At 33.3% G+C, this 15,730-nt stretch overlaps 1 protein-coding gene across 4 annotated transcripts in view; it reads left to right on the forward strand.

The window, feature by feature from the left end:
- LOC149904408 (calcyphosin-like protein) overlaps window positions 1–15,730 on the forward strand; it is a 57,134-nt gene extending 41,404 nt beyond the window's left edge. Inside the window, exons 1-8 of one of the 4 annotated variants that reach the window (XM_090107264.1) lie at window positions 5,077–5,209; window positions 7,934–8,014; window positions 12,726–12,879; window positions 13,561–13,657; window positions 14,065–14,145; window positions 14,474–14,598; window positions 14,967–15,051; window positions 15,351–15,730. In XM_090107264.1, coding sequence (XP_089963390.1) covers window positions 8,005–8,014; window positions 12,726–12,879; window positions 13,561–13,657; window positions 14,065–14,145; window positions 14,474–14,598; window positions 14,967–15,051; window positions 15,351–15,452 — 654 coding nt within the window. In that variant the 5' untranslated portion in view covers window positions 5,077–5,209; window positions 7,934–8,004 and the 3' untranslated portion in view covers window positions 15,453–15,730. Of the gene's footprint in view, window positions 1–5,076; window positions 5,210–6,980; window positions 7,066–7,933; window positions 8,015–11,371; window positions 11,530–12,725; window positions 12,880–13,560; window positions 13,658–14,064; window positions 14,146–14,473; window positions 14,599–14,966; window positions 15,052–15,350 lie in introns of those variants that run through there. The other 3 variants (XM_090107263.1, XM_090107261.1, XM_090107262.1) reach the window with 3 other exon arrangements.

A 15,730-nucleotide genomic window follows, 5' to 3' on the forward strand; every position in this document is an offset into this window, starting at 1 on the left:
TAAAATATATTTTATATGAATAGTAGAAGACGCATTGTCGTTCTATTATATGCGGTATATTAAATAGTATTTCGCATTGAAGATACTACTAATCGCTTATTAGGTCCTACACAATGAGTATCCTAATAAGGGCGGTGGAATCATCAGGTATTATCCTGCTCGAAGTGACCACTCAATGGTTACTATCCGGCTCGAAGGTACCACTCAATGGTCGCGCCAATATAAAAAATATACGTAAATATATTCTCGATATGAAAGTGGACTGTATTTAGATCTACGTGGTGTTCGCAAAGAGGGATAGACAGGATACACACGGCACGTACCTCGTCGGAGGGAGTAGCGTCCAGAACACACGCGCCGCCACGCGGTCAGGGTCCTCCAGCTCGCGGCGGGCAAGAACGGCGTCCAGTCCCACACTCCACACAAACACACACGCGGCGGTGAGCGCGACCAAGGGCCGGGGCACGGGATACCCCGGTGATGTTACAAGGGCACAATGCCTGATGATCTAGAGAGCCTCGTGGAAGCTCTCCGGCGGTGGCCGAGTCCCGAACCTCGCGAAGGAACGGAGCGAACTCGACTGACTTCAGCGACAAGCACGTCGCGTTCACGTCTTATTGGACGTGTCACGTGGTTAGTGACCACGCGATGATTGGTTGTGCTCGTATGTAGGGAAGGATGAAGGAACACACCACAAACAATAAACGTTTAATTTCTACATTTACTATTTTAATTATATTGGCGTTACCAATAAGTATAGTTAAAATCCTTTATTACTGACTGGATAAATTTGGCTCTTTTCCTATCTGACGTTCATATAGCTGTTGACTGCCTAGTGTTATGCACAAACACTATTATAAATAAGTCACATTATGTAGTCCCGAGACTTTCGGTATATAAGTTCTGATGTAAATCATAATTATATCTTAAAACTGAATTGATTAAAAGTAACGTACTTAGCTGTAGTAATTGCAGTTTTGGGACACAGATAAGCTCTTTATCATTTTAGTCTCTTGAGTTCAGTATATTTGTTTCCAGTACAGAGTTTATGACCTATCAGTTTTAAATAAATAATTCATGCATTGTACTGAAAGTACCAGCCATGTTTAGATTATGATTGCGACGTTGGCTCTAAACATTAAAAGATACCGCACGGTTTAGTTGGATGTTAAAAATCTGTATTATAATTTAAACCATTTACCTGTTTTGTTATTTTATTGCCTTATTCAAGAGGTGACCTTTTAAATTTACTTCTGACCCCAAAAGTAAGGACCAAGGTCTCTTCTTGTCCGCTTGTAGCAGGTTGGGTTAAAACTGTGTGAGTTGAGACATTTGGTAATTCTATGTTAAGATGATTCAATGATGCTTCTGCAGAGTTCTAATTGAATAAATAAAGGTTTGAGTTTGAGGTATTTTTGCCTCGTCGGGATCAGCTGTTGCTTCATTTTGTAAGTGGGTCGATCAACTTTTAATGGTCCGACGGTACACGCATCATGTCCCTGAACGATAATTAATAAACATGAAATCAGAAAGAGTTAAATTGGTTTTAATTATATTCCTCTTAATATTTTCTAACATTATTGTGAACAATATTTTACTTGCTTTATTAATTTGTGCGTAGTTTCATGGTTGTCCAGAGACTAAATGCAATTTTCCAGTACTATCACATTTGTCCCCAAGCTACTATGCATAAACAAACTTCGCATCACGAACACATACTATCACGACCATAAATACCAAATAGACTTCTTGATTCAGTTCATGATTATTGACATAAAAACATACAAATATTTTTTTTTTATTGGATATAATACGTTTTTCAGGCATTTTACTTTTGTCCCCATAAATCATCTACATGGCACAGGTCTCACAGACAACCGTAATTTAGTTATGGAAACAAAACACAAATGGCGCGGTAGATTCCTAAACAACAAGCTAAACACAACAATTAACTGTCGGGCTCAAACGCCATTTTGATTTGTATAAAATCACGGCAACAGTCGTCCGAGCGATGTTGGTGAGTGTGGGGTGGCTTTATTGTCAGTCCGTCAGACAACTGTGATTAAAGCATAAGTACTTGATGCATTGTTATCAATTATACTACACGAGATGCGCTTTCGTCTATAATTTAGTGTGAGCTGAGATTAATATATAAAATAACAATAGTATTTGCTTGGCGGCTCAAAACGTTAAAAATGTCCCGCGGACAACCAGTCACTGGGCCAACCAAAGTGGTTGTACCATGGACAATTTGGTTGTACCTAGGACAATAATTATATAAAACTTATACTTTAACAGTTAAATAGTTCATGTTTTGTTTATTACTCGGCTGTTTCGGGAACACATTTTTATTACGCGATTTTATGTCTAGTTTAATTGTAATTTTAACATTTCAAAAATCAAGACGCTACTACTACAACTAAGATGTCCCCATATGAAAATCACATTATACTTCATTCATTCAGTTATATCGAGAATCAGTTCATTTTAATTAAGTAAAATCAATAATACGATACGTAACAACCTCGCCTTAATAGTTTTTTTGTAAAAAATATCACTATTTCCGCTTTACTGAAACTTTTTTATATATGAAACATTATTTGGTTGTTCAAAAGACATCATTCGTTTCAATTCTAATAAAAATATTTCGTATTTTGGGTGTAAATAGAACAAATATCAAAATATTATTTATTATTTAATATTAGAAGAATTTGTTTTAATTCTTAAGGGAATTTAACATTTAAAAAAGTACTATTGTGTAAGTTGTCCAAAGGACATTATTTCCCGTGAATAGATCGGTTCGTGAAGGTAAATCCACAAATGTATTAAATCAACTGCACTGCTGCTTATATAATCTTAATCTACGAAGAATTATCTTCTAAATGAAATAGTAAAATGCTGAAAATTAAGTAAAAAAAAAAATACGAGAAAATTATGATCGGGACCTTTAAAAATTGATTGACCCAAGTAACATCTAAATGCGTAATTGAAAGTCGTTACTGGCGCTTTCGCAGATTTACGCTAAAGATAGTGGAAATTGTAGTAACTTTAACTTTTCAAGCCCAAAAAGGTTAACTAAGGTACGCTTGAACCAATCTCATAAGTTCTAATACTTTTAATCATTATGATTAACTTTTTGGTTCTTATTTGATTAACTTTTCATCTGGGATTGTTAATATATTATATAATATAAAAATTTGTGTGATTTATTAGTAGGTATACTATCTGCACACCTTACTCTTTCAAATAAAGAAATAAGTAATTACTTATGTATTCAAATTCACATTGGCGTCACATTGTACACCAGGTGGGTAACAGACAGGTCTCAATGAAGTAAGCTTCAAATTACGGTCAAGTGTTTAATAGCTGTGTTTTACCTGAAAATAAAACACATATTAAATACTTACCTATATTTGAAGCTTACACTTAACGTCTACCTGTTGTGGATTTCGACTCAATGAAAAAACATCCAGCGCCCGCACATTATCGTGCGCCCCGCCACCTGGTGGAGAGGTGTGCGAGAGAGATAGCATATATACAACGGAAAGAGAGGGCAAAATAGGCGGAAAAAGCTACGTGCCTTCTCAATGAAGTAAGCTTCAAATATAGGTAAGTATTTAATATGTGTTTTATTTTCAGGTAAAACACAGCTATTAAATGATACTGGCCGAACTTCGAAAAAATAACGTTGAAAGATAATGTCATTTAGTAATATTTCGTGCAATTATTTTATTATTAAAACTAATTATAGAAATATCTACATTGATACTTGGAAATAAAGTAAAAACACAGCTATTTTTATTACTATTAATTCAGCGTGAATTTTTTTTCTGTGGACAATAAATTATTCAAAATTGATTTCACTCGGGGACGTATGAGCAGCGCCTCCATGGCGGGTATGTTTAAATTTCTATGTTTTTAGGACTCGAGCTAATTAAAATCAGTTTCAATAACTCGTAAGTAAAATTTAATTAAACTAAGTACGAATTAAATAATACTAACTATATTTAAATAATATGTAGTTTACAGTCAGTACCTACGTAAAACGCTGGGTAATCTTAGACTAATTAGTATAAAACTTGTTTACACAATGATAACGAAAATGGATCTAACTATGTGTAGTTTAAAACGTTTCATAGAAACATTAAACGTATTAGGATCGAACTATTCATCATAAGGATGGAATACATGCCTATAATTGTCAGCTAACAACTTTAGTTACCTATATAGGTAGGCCACAGGGTAGGCGGTGTTACTACTGTATACCTAATATTTAGTAATTTGTGCTTATAAGTCAATCCTACTTACAATCCTACTAATCCCACAAGTGAAAGTTTATTAGAATGTATGGATATATTATGTTTGGTGCTCTTTCACATGAAAATCACTGCACAGATTTTGTTGCTACGGCATTGGCGTAGCTTACGTATCTATGCTTGGGTGAGTCGCCAAGTCGCGGCACTCTCCACGTACGCGGTGGGGGTATAAGGCCTGGCTGTTAACCCCTGCCGCCGAAGGTGAACGGTGGCCACCGTTGGGTTTTAGTAGGTATGGCTTCTCGCGATTCCCACATACCCCCTCACGCAGAAAAACTGCAGAGGGGGATGCGTAAATGCATTTCCCAACGTTAAAAAAAAATTTGTTGTTTGTAAAGTAGGTTTACGAAAAGGTTTACGATCGAGATGTTTACGTGATAACGTCTTATTGGTGACAGCGCTCGAGATGAGACGGGAGATCGGTCCGTCTCTCTCTCGTTATACCTGCGATCGCGCTCGTGAGGTTTTGGTGTGACACAAGTTTCTGAACATGTCACCCGACTAAAACGATTTTAAAAACAGCTTACGTATCTATTAGAATAAAGTATAAGCCATACACAATTACAAATACTTACTTTCGCCCGCGGATTCATAAGCAGGAGAAACCGCGATTTCATCTAATGATTAACTAACGGAAGTAAACAATTTATATATGTATTACACCTAACAAACAAACTTGGCTGTATCAAATAAGGATGAAGGTTACACGCCTCTGCAACGTCGTACTATGTGTCATAGCTTCATCTAGATTCTAGTCTCTTACGTATGCCAGTCTTGCCCTAGTATCTGCAGTGTTTTACCTCATAGTGCCTGTTTTTATCTTAAATTTTATCGTAACTATCCGTAAAGAAGCGAATCTTACAAATATACTTATACGTAACTAACTATATAAGGTGAGTTAACTAGTACTGAAATTATTAGTGAATGAGAATTGCCGGTGTTTTATGTAATTTGTTATCCCTTGGGATAGTCATGCTTTAAGTTAGGATGTTTTAATTTTCTTATTAGAGAACAACTCAAGTAATTGAAATTGATATAGACATCTACCTACCTACTAGTAGTCGGAACGTACTCGGTACCTACCTATCTACTTTTTAAATTCGGTGATATATAATTCTGCATCATTTATTGTGTACTTAATTGAAAAAAAAGCATTGATGTGTTTCTAGTCCTATGATGCTATTGAATGCAAATTAGGTTTAGGTATAAACATTTAGGTAGGTATCAAAGAAAAGTGATTTTTAATTTTTACAATCGGAATTTTTTATATGTGTTATAGGCAAACTCCGAAGCTCCGGCGCTCCTAGGTTGGACTGGTCAATCCTCAGGTCAGACTGAATGACTTAGTCAAAGCCCAAACAAATGTAAATTTTCGGCCTTTGACTAAACAATTTTCGTCAAACCTGGGAGAGACTAATTTGGTCAGGCAAACGTCAAAACACAATTTTATTAAATCGGGGTTTGACGAGTCAAACTCCGATATAGGTATGAAGTGTCTTATCTTCGTATATTTGGAAGCATTTTATCATTTAAGCAGCTTTCAAGTCTTAAGAACCGCTTAACTCTGCCAGTTCTGACACCTGATTGGTCAGCTTACGTGATTTTCACTTTTATATTTGAGATGCTTTGAGAGAATGCCGTGTGGCATTAGGCCCGCCTTTTGTACGATGTGCAATAAAGTATAAAATAAATAAATAAATGCTTTGGAATATACGGAGCTTAGTTTGTATAAGATTAAGTATAAAAAAATAACATTTTTAAAATTTTGATGTTTATTGTTTTAATAATTTCTTAAGTAATTAAAATGAAAAATTAATCATTTTTCTGACATGGTGAGGCATTAACTTTAATGTTAATTGTTTTAATAATTTCTTAGGTAATTAAATTGACAAATTAATCATTTTTCTGACATGGTGAGGCATTAATGTTTTAATAATTTCTTAGGTAATTAAAATGAAAAATTAATCTTTATTCTGGCATGGTGAGGCATAGTCTCGTTGATGAAAAATGCGTCGACGACCCATTCCTAGTCGGAACACCGCGGTCCGCGAGATACATTATGAACCTGTTTAAACATGTTCAGATCAACGTTTGACCGAGAATTGCAGTCGCTTCTAGGATTGACTAGGCCAAAACCGAAACAGAATAATTTACTTTCGACGTTTGACTGAAAAGTTAGGAGCTCCTGGGTTTGATTAAAAATACTTCAGGCAAAGGGCGAAATTGAAATGTATTTCGGGGATTGCCTGATGGCTTTGGCCAAACCTAGGATAAACCAGTCCTTCCGCGAAGAGACTGTGTATCGGACTTTGACTATAACATATGTACCTATTTTCCTATCCATACCTATTCAAACTCAAATTCAACTATGAGTTATAAAAGCTCTTGCATTGTCACGTTGCATTTTATTGCATAGTAAGTTAGTAAATAGCACTAGTAATGCAGCTTTTTAATTACTGTCCAAAGACAAAGGACCAATAAAAAGTCAACGCTTTGTTTCGAAAATTATAGGTCATTTATGAGATTAATTTATACATATGTATAGATGAGTATATATAAGTAGAGATAACAACCGTATCATGGATTTATGCGGCAAAATAATAGAGCTTTTAAATTATTCACATTTTGTTGTATAGCATAATTAGAGCTATCGATTTCCCATAGCGTGTAACATTGTATTCAGACATCATTATTGAGACAGTGGCTTTCAGCTATAGCCGCTTTGACATCATATATTTCGTTCAAATCGGTGAGTAAACATTTTACGATAAACTTTTGAAGGGAAAGGTAAAGCATTCTTTAATAATATTCTGTTTTGTAAAATATAATATCTTTAAGTATATTTGTTTAAAAAAAATATTTATGAAGTGAAGTGATACATTAAAATGTAATGCAAAGATAATTTTTTGCACTTTTTATTGACTTTTTAATTTACTATGCTGAATAAACTTATTAAATATAGGTACTCCGTTACTCCGGTCCCTTTGAAAATTTAAATTCCAATTTCCAACAATATTTTCACACTTGAAATGCACATTAATCAATGCTCTATGTATCTTTTAGTATTTTCTCAGTAGATTCAATCGTAGCGGAAAACTCATGAATGGAAAATGTCTGACGCAATAATTACAATGCACTCTATCACTAATAGGACATGATTGTAGACGGTCATATATTGATCTAAATATTTCATGCTTGATGCTTTGAGCATAGAATGGATTGTCTCTGTTCCACATGAATTAACAGCCAAACCTTGTTGAGGTTCGTCTTAGGGTTATCGAATTTTATTGTATGAATTTTAATAGGCAAAAGGAAGGCAATTGAGTGTACTGTTATTGTCTATTGTGAGTCATCGAATGGCTATCGTTGTAAAAATCCAACAAATGCTTAAATACCTATGTGTTTTGATATGATTTAGGATTTTGGCACAGTTAAAAATAATATCGATAACTAAACAACGATATTTGATCAATCGTACCTATTCCAGTTTAAAAAACACTTTATTTTCTGCTGTAAATCTACTCATTTATTCACCTAAAGATTTATTTCTGTCAAAAAGAAACCTATTGTTTTTCAAAAAAGCTTTTCTCAGCGCTAATATGAGTCTTTTGTTTCAGCCTGCTTCAACTACGAGAGTTCGTCGAAGCCTACAGCGAAGGGCGATAAAGACAATAGCCAGCTGAATATCATGGATGCTGGTAAGTTTGTACATATGTTGTTAAATTCGTAAGTTCTGTAACTAGTCGTGTGTAATGTGGACGGTAAAAAGTAGAGGAATACGTGTATTACGTGAAAGGCTTCAGTTATTTGCCATATATTCTTACTGTTAATAAGAGTGATTTATTATCTCATTCATCGTCATATATCTGTACATCATTCAGCATTCTATATTTTGTTAGAGATGTTTTTATTTGTATCCTTATTCCTACCACTCTTCCGAATCAGAGAAAAGTGAGAGCACATATATAATATAATACCATACTAAGGATCAAGATATTGTAGAGCCTTGTTTTATTATTGTTGATGCATTCTATTTTTAAAGTATGTTTATGAACATGTACCTACGTGTATGTCGATACTTGTAAGGATCAACTTTAATTGCTTCAACGTTTACAGTACCGTTTCCCTTCGATAATGCTATAATTATGCGGGCATACACCACTTTTCAATTGTTAAACTATCGGCTACAGCATATATTATTTTTCATTTTACCAGTAAATTTTTTTATAAATGTAAAATAGATAAGCTTTTGAGTAAAACGAACGAAAACTTTCAGGTAAGTATAATAGTTAAGTACCTTATTTAAAAAAATAGGCTTCCTTTACAAAAAGTAGAGTACCTAGAGAGTAGTCTAGATAGAAAAAATAACTTGGTAGGTATTATTCAATTTTAAATGTAAAAGATGGATAAGTACTTAATAGTTAATTAAATTTGGATTAAATCTAAAAGATCTCGCTCTATTACACGTAGGTATATAGACATACCCTACTTTGTGACACACGATGTAGATTGTAGACAATACACCAATTACCAAGCCTATAAAATGAGTCATGGTCGTGAAATACCAAATACATAACAATTCTAGACTATGACAGTGGACATTATCTGTGATAAGCCTAATGGTATATGTGATTCATAATTCATAAATACTAGATCGATATAATTACTAATAGATATATGACTTGCGTCTGTAGAGCCGAAGGTATTCACATTAGTATTAGACTGGTTTAATATTTTTAAAATATCGATTGATGAACATACTTTTCTAATCTATTTCAAATTAAATGAAAAAATAATAGAGGATAACTTTATTACTAAAAATATAATTACTATTACATATTAATACATACCTAGTTAGTAGATAGGTAAATTATTATTTTATTATATTCGACGTTTGAACTTAGCATAAAAATTGTAAGTAAGTAAAAAATAAAAACATGAGTTTTGTTAGTTTTAAGTAATCAAGAAAATATTATAAATGAGTTTTAATATCGATAAAACAACGGTACTAAACTACCGCGTAGGTACTGCGTACATAAAACAATTACAGTAAAGTGCGCTAGAAGTAATTATTACTAGTTACGCGTCCCTCTACTTACACATAATGATTTTGTAAACAACAATTAGTTCATCAGTAAGATCTAGTTTTCATTATTAAAAAGGTTTGATTTGCTATCTTTTCGAATAAAGGAAGTTAATTTAAAATAACCTACCTTTCGAATCGAATATTTCGATATCATATTTTTACCAAGAAAAAGATTTCATATGTAGGTATTTATAGACATTTTAATTTATTTCTTTGCATATATGATTTTTAAATAAATGTATATTTTATATAGATATATTATTTCAATTGCCATACATTGTATAAACTCGGGTTGGTATTCGAATCCTTTTTACAGTGAAAATTGAAAACAAACATTATTCATTACTAAATACTATATAACCAGCCGTCGATTGTTAATTGTGTTGTGTGAGTAATAAAATCGTTTGCATGCTATTTATTTTGGAATACATTTCAGCACGCGACCGACACACGACATCATACAATTCGAGCCCTTACTTTTGACGGCTCTGTATAGTGTAGTGGTGTGAAAAAATATATAAAAAGAAAAAAAGCTATAAAGTATTATACGCAACTTATTATAATGCTGAATTTAATGAGCAGTAGTTTAGTGTAGAGTTAGCAGAGAGAATCTTTTCTACTACTAAAAAAAACGTTATAGTCTGTCTAAATGTCCAAAAAGATGCAATGTCTTATAATGCGAAATCAATAATACAGAAGAATAAAAACATCGTGAAGAAACTAAGAAGTAAAACCGGTATGGTAAAATGTTCCGCATTTTGTGATCAGAACCTTCGTAGTAGGTACAGGTAGGACCCAGGACGTGGTGTATCTACAATGGAAACATAATATTATACAATGGGCTGGAGATAATTTCCTTTCAAAACCTATTTACTTAGTAACTCCATGTATGTTGAATTCATATACCCAATAGGTAGGTTTACACATTCTTAACAGTAGCTAAACGCTAAAAGTACCCAAGCACTAATTTTCTCCAAACACAACAGTGACTAAAACGTATTATTTACGATAAGATCTGTAGCCAGAATTCGTTTTTGGGCAATGTAATGTACCTATTCGCTGAAGGATATTCACCGCAACTTAGCTTCATATGTCCCTGAACTGAGGTAACAAAGGGAAAACTTGACCTACCAAATTTGGTAAAAGCGTTTGTCACGCTTCTCAATAAAGACTCATACCTTTAATTAAAAGAATTCAGGTACCTTTCTGATTCAAGGTTAAATAATAACAGGTAGAGGGACTGTTTTGGTTTCATGTCATTGTTGGAATAGTGAAAGAAAACCTTTAAAGTCATAAAGAAAAGTTTAAGAACTGTAGAGCTAGAGAGAGTCTACCTACATAGCAAAGGAAGATTGAAAAGAATTATTATAAATCAAAATATATTGGGAAATTACTTTCAGTTTCTGTTTTTTGAAATAAAAAGTATCTCAAAAGTTTACCCGAAACAATTGAGGATTATCAATATAGAAAAAAATATCCTGAAAAATTTCAAGCTGACTTTATATAATACTAGCGGTCCGCCCCGGCTTCGCCCGTGGTACCTACATGTTTAAACTATCCTATCTCTCAAGTTGGATCGAACTGCACATGGTGTGCGAATTTTATTTTAATCGGTTTAGTGGCTTAGGAGTCCATTGAGGACAAACATTGTGACACGAGATTTATATATATGTATTAAGATGTAGAGCTACCTGCTGGACTTAAATTTCACTGTATATATTTCATCGTTACCTTGTAATAGTATTAACTAATTAGGTACTCAAAGTAATTTATCATTCGTCTGGCCTCAATAAATTACCACTACGTTGGAAAAATTACGAATTACAGAATATGGGATCGGCTGTTTTAATAGGTTGATTCCTTAGCTTTGGGAACATACCACTAGCTATGTATCTATATTGCTGTATAGTATACGTACCTAATTACTATTAGTAGATATACACACGAAGTGTATAGGATTAGGAATACATAGTGAAGCCAGTCGTAACAAACCCCTTGAACTATGAAGACGTTTACGAACTTTCAGTGTTTTTGTTTGCGTGAAATGTCTCTGAATTGAATTGTTAGTTTAGTTTTTTAGTGGCTCCATCATCATGTATCGTGCTAAATACAGGATGACGTCGAATAGTAAGTTTAAATTTAATTGAAGTTACAGGGTGGTTATATGGATACGTAATAAACGCTCGAAAGGCTTTCTTTTGATATTTCAAGGCTTGATTCTTGAATCTTAGGGCTTATAAATGGAGAATTTCCTTGCTTTTGAGGTCGTGTTTGAGCACAGTAATTAGTTTAGGATCTGTTTTGATTTTTAGTGAACATACCTACTTATTTTTTAATATTTATGGGTATGTTATGCGTTTGCGTTTTTTATTATTATCTATTCCGGAAAAATTCATCGGAAAGTTTGGAAAACATATTTTGTAGCTTTCTAAAACACTATGATTATGAAAAATATCAGTATGATTATGAAATATCAGTAGCTGTGTTATTTTAGTATACTTACCTACTATATTAATTTTATAAATGAAAATATCCTTCGTTACGCGTTTCATAATTCCTATGTAGGACAATAAGTTACATTATTAAAAAGGTCGATATTGATTGGTATCGCCGGGTTTTTAACCCCAATAGATAATGTTGGCTCTAACTTATAGGTGTTTACCAGGGTTGCTAGTTAATTTAAAATGTAGCGCTCGTGGGCGCGTACTGAAACTTTATTTATAGTAAGTATATTAAAATGTTATTAGATTTAGGGCCGATTTTTCAATGCTTGGATACAACTTATTCGTCGAATAATGTATAAAACTACCATTTTAAAAACGTATTCTAATTGCCCGTATTTGACAGTTTACGTGACATTTTAATATTATCGTGTAATAAATAAAAAATATCCAAGCATTGAAAAATCGGCCCATAATTGAGTATTGGTATCCATGTGATACGTTGTATTTTTTCGTATGTAATATTTAACTTCAGATGTTTGTTCGTTGATCTTCAAAGAATCATATCTTTTTTGCTTTAATATTTTTTATCATATTATGTTGTTTAAGCGATTTTTTTGAATACGCGTAAAATATTTTTACTTTAAGTTGTAGCGTTATATCTAGGGCTCAATTCTATCCAACTTGCGACAATGGCTTGATGAGAAATGGAATTATGGGCATGTTAAACTTTTAATCGAAGCTTTTTATTTCTGTACAAATCACAATCAAGTTATAGTGGTCTTAAAAAAGCTTTTCTATTATAATTTGTCCTCAATAATTCTTCGATATATGTAGTTGCCATAAAATAATTGTCTCACAATACAAAAATGTAACCCGCAGTAGCGATGCACCGGCCGCAATCCGCTTCCACTCGCCAGGATGAGGAGCTCATACAGAAGAGCACCAGGGCGTTGGCAAATACAACAGATCCCCTGGAAAAGTTGCGGCTGCTCTGCTTGTCAAGGGGGGCTGTCGGGATCTTGGGGCTTGGGAGGTAGTTATTTATTTTACGCAAGTACTATATACTTAGAAATTAAGCCATTTTTATGGATTTTAAAAGCAATTCACCTATTAAAAAAGAGCGTGTATGCCGAGCATAGGTGTCAGAAGTGAAACTTCTTTGACAAGATTATAAAATACCAAAATCATAGCCTTACGTGACGTGATGATATTGCCATGATGTGACCATGAAGTTTTAATCTCAACGCGCCGAAAGAAGTTTCACTTCAAAAATTTTTCAAATGGCTGTCGCTGGCCACTTATAGTAGCTGTCGTCGTCCTAAATCTTTCGACAAGGCTTAAAAACAATGGCTGAATGTGTGATTATGTAATTATATGGCAAAATGTTATGTAAATATTTGGCTCATTTGGGGCAACAACTTGACAGTAATTACCGTTGATCAACCGGATTAAATTTAATCTAATCAGACATTTAGATGAAGCCTGTATTTATTGCTTGGTTTTGCTTTTTAACTACCATGAAAGAATGTGATTAATGATATATTAACTACAAATCGCCAAGTTTCCGGACTGAGTATGCTTTTGATATTTGAATTTTTTGTTACATCAATCTTACTCCTTATAACAACCTAACTAGCATTTCCACTATGGTAAGCCTCAAATTCTCTTGACGTTACGTCTCGATTAACTGACTATTTATTTGCAAAAATTTCAGAGTATTCCGTAGAATGGACGACGATGGCAGCAAGCAGCTCAACAAAGAGGAGTTTATCAATGGCCTCAAAGAAACTGGCCTCGAACTGAGCAAAGCGGTATATATTATACGAAACTTCGGCATCAGCATTATCATCAATAGCATCACCATGATAATTGTCATTATTATCAAGACCATTTTCTTTTGGTCATAACTCATAAGCTTATGTATTCCACATATTCAACTCTCTGCTGTATCGTAGGTCAATGCCTATATTAGATTAACTATTCACTTAGCTCTAACATTTTCTGGAAATTTTGTTACAAAACTATTTTGTACTGGTTCTAGAGTAGAAGTAATGACAAGTTGAATACAACAATTAAAATTGTTTAAATCGGATGTCCCGAACATTTGCTTTGAAATAATATATCAATAATGCCTTTATGATTAAAAATAGGAGTGTTTAAACGCTATTGTTATCTAACATGAAAATAAATATCAATTCAATGTTTTTCGTTTCTACAGGATGCAGAAAATTTGTTCAACCAATTTGATACGGATAAGAGCGGATCTATCAGTCTTGATGAGTTTCTTGTCCATATTCGGGTAAGAAGCATTTCAATTTCACTTATATAAAAAAAATATTGTACTGTAAATTTTGATTGACTCGTAAATGGATAACTTTATCTAGTTCTGTTTAAATATACCTTGTTTACAAATTGCATAAAATGCAGAACAAACTTACATATAATTTTGACACTTAAAAAAATGTCTCTAACTCTACGTCTATCTTTAAGGAAAATTTATCTGTAGATAAATACTTCAATTTACTGTTTGAAATAATGGCCTCCCTAAATATTATATAAACGTATGTCTATACTCTATCAGCTTATATATCTAAGTTTAAAAAAATAATATTTTCAATATATTCTAGCCGCCAATGTCGGAATCTCGTCGCGCGATAGTGGAACAAGCGTTCAAGAAACTGGACAAAACCGGTGATGGAGTGATCACCATCGATGATATACGTAACGTGTATGCTGTTAAATCGAATCCAAGGTATGTGTGAGGATTTGTAGAGGAAAGTGTGTTTGTATGTATGTTCGAGTCGAGTGTCTAAACGGTGGAAATAATTTTGATGAATGGAATCAAGGAAAACTTTGAAAGGCCTTTACAACGGAATGGCTTTATGAATTTCAATGCTCTATGTAATATTTTTTTTCTTACTCTTCTAATTGCACATGTAGGTAACCATATGTCTAGTGCTCAAAGGGTTGGCGAAAAACAAAAAAGGTGCTAGTTTGAATCCCATGTGATTTCTAAAGACTATTACTACTATAACTTTTACGTATGGCTCAAAATGTCAAATATCAAGATAAGTAGCATTAATGACCATGTTTATTTATAATTTTTCTGTACATTTATAGATACATGAGCGGCGAAGAAACCGCAGACCAAGTGCTGAATAAGTTCCTCGCTAATTTCGAAACGGAGGGCTCTATCGATGGAAAGGTTTGTCTTTTTCTATTATTCATTCTAAAAAAAGTATAGTCACTAGTAAAAAGAGTAGAGTAATAAAGAAAATATTCATTAAATTAACTAAAAGCAATTGTTATGACTAACTATCATTTCTTTTGAAGTCACAATATGGCGCTAGGCCAATCCCATTCTTATTTTAATCGCATTGTGTTTATTTTTTGACACAACGTTGAGATTAATGAAATTGGGGAAAATGCTGAAGTTTTCTTCATCTCAGAAAATCTCTCATAAAAATGATATTTTTAATAGATACATTTGAAAAAATATTTCAGGTGACCCTCGAGGAGTTTATGAATTATTACAGCGGGATCAGCGTCTCCATAGACAATGATTGCTATTTCGATCTAATGATGCGTCAAGCTTACAAGCTGTAAGCGCGAACATATATCCGTCCTTCTCTCACACCTCAATATCCCTAACACGTTTCATGTAAAAGAGAGATAGATATATTATGGCTTGTTTCGACTCATGCGCAATTTGAAGGTGCAAATTTAGTAACATTTTTTGTCGCATTTAAATTAAGAAAACGGGTTAAACAAGCGTATATTGCACTGTTTATATATTATTACTTATGTATGTTATTATAAAAAGAAATATTAATAGATTTATTAAATTATTATTGCGTGATTATTTTAATAAATGGTTAAAAATT

The sequence above is a fragment of the Colias eurytheme genome, chromosome 11 (genome assembly GCF_061535395.1).
Source record: "Colias eurytheme isolate Ceu_HAF_F1 chromosome 11, ilColEury1 Martin Lab GWU primary, whole genome shotgun sequence".
Taxonomy (NCBI): domain Eukaryota; kingdom Metazoa; phylum Arthropoda; class Insecta; order Lepidoptera; family Pieridae; genus Colias; species Colias eurytheme.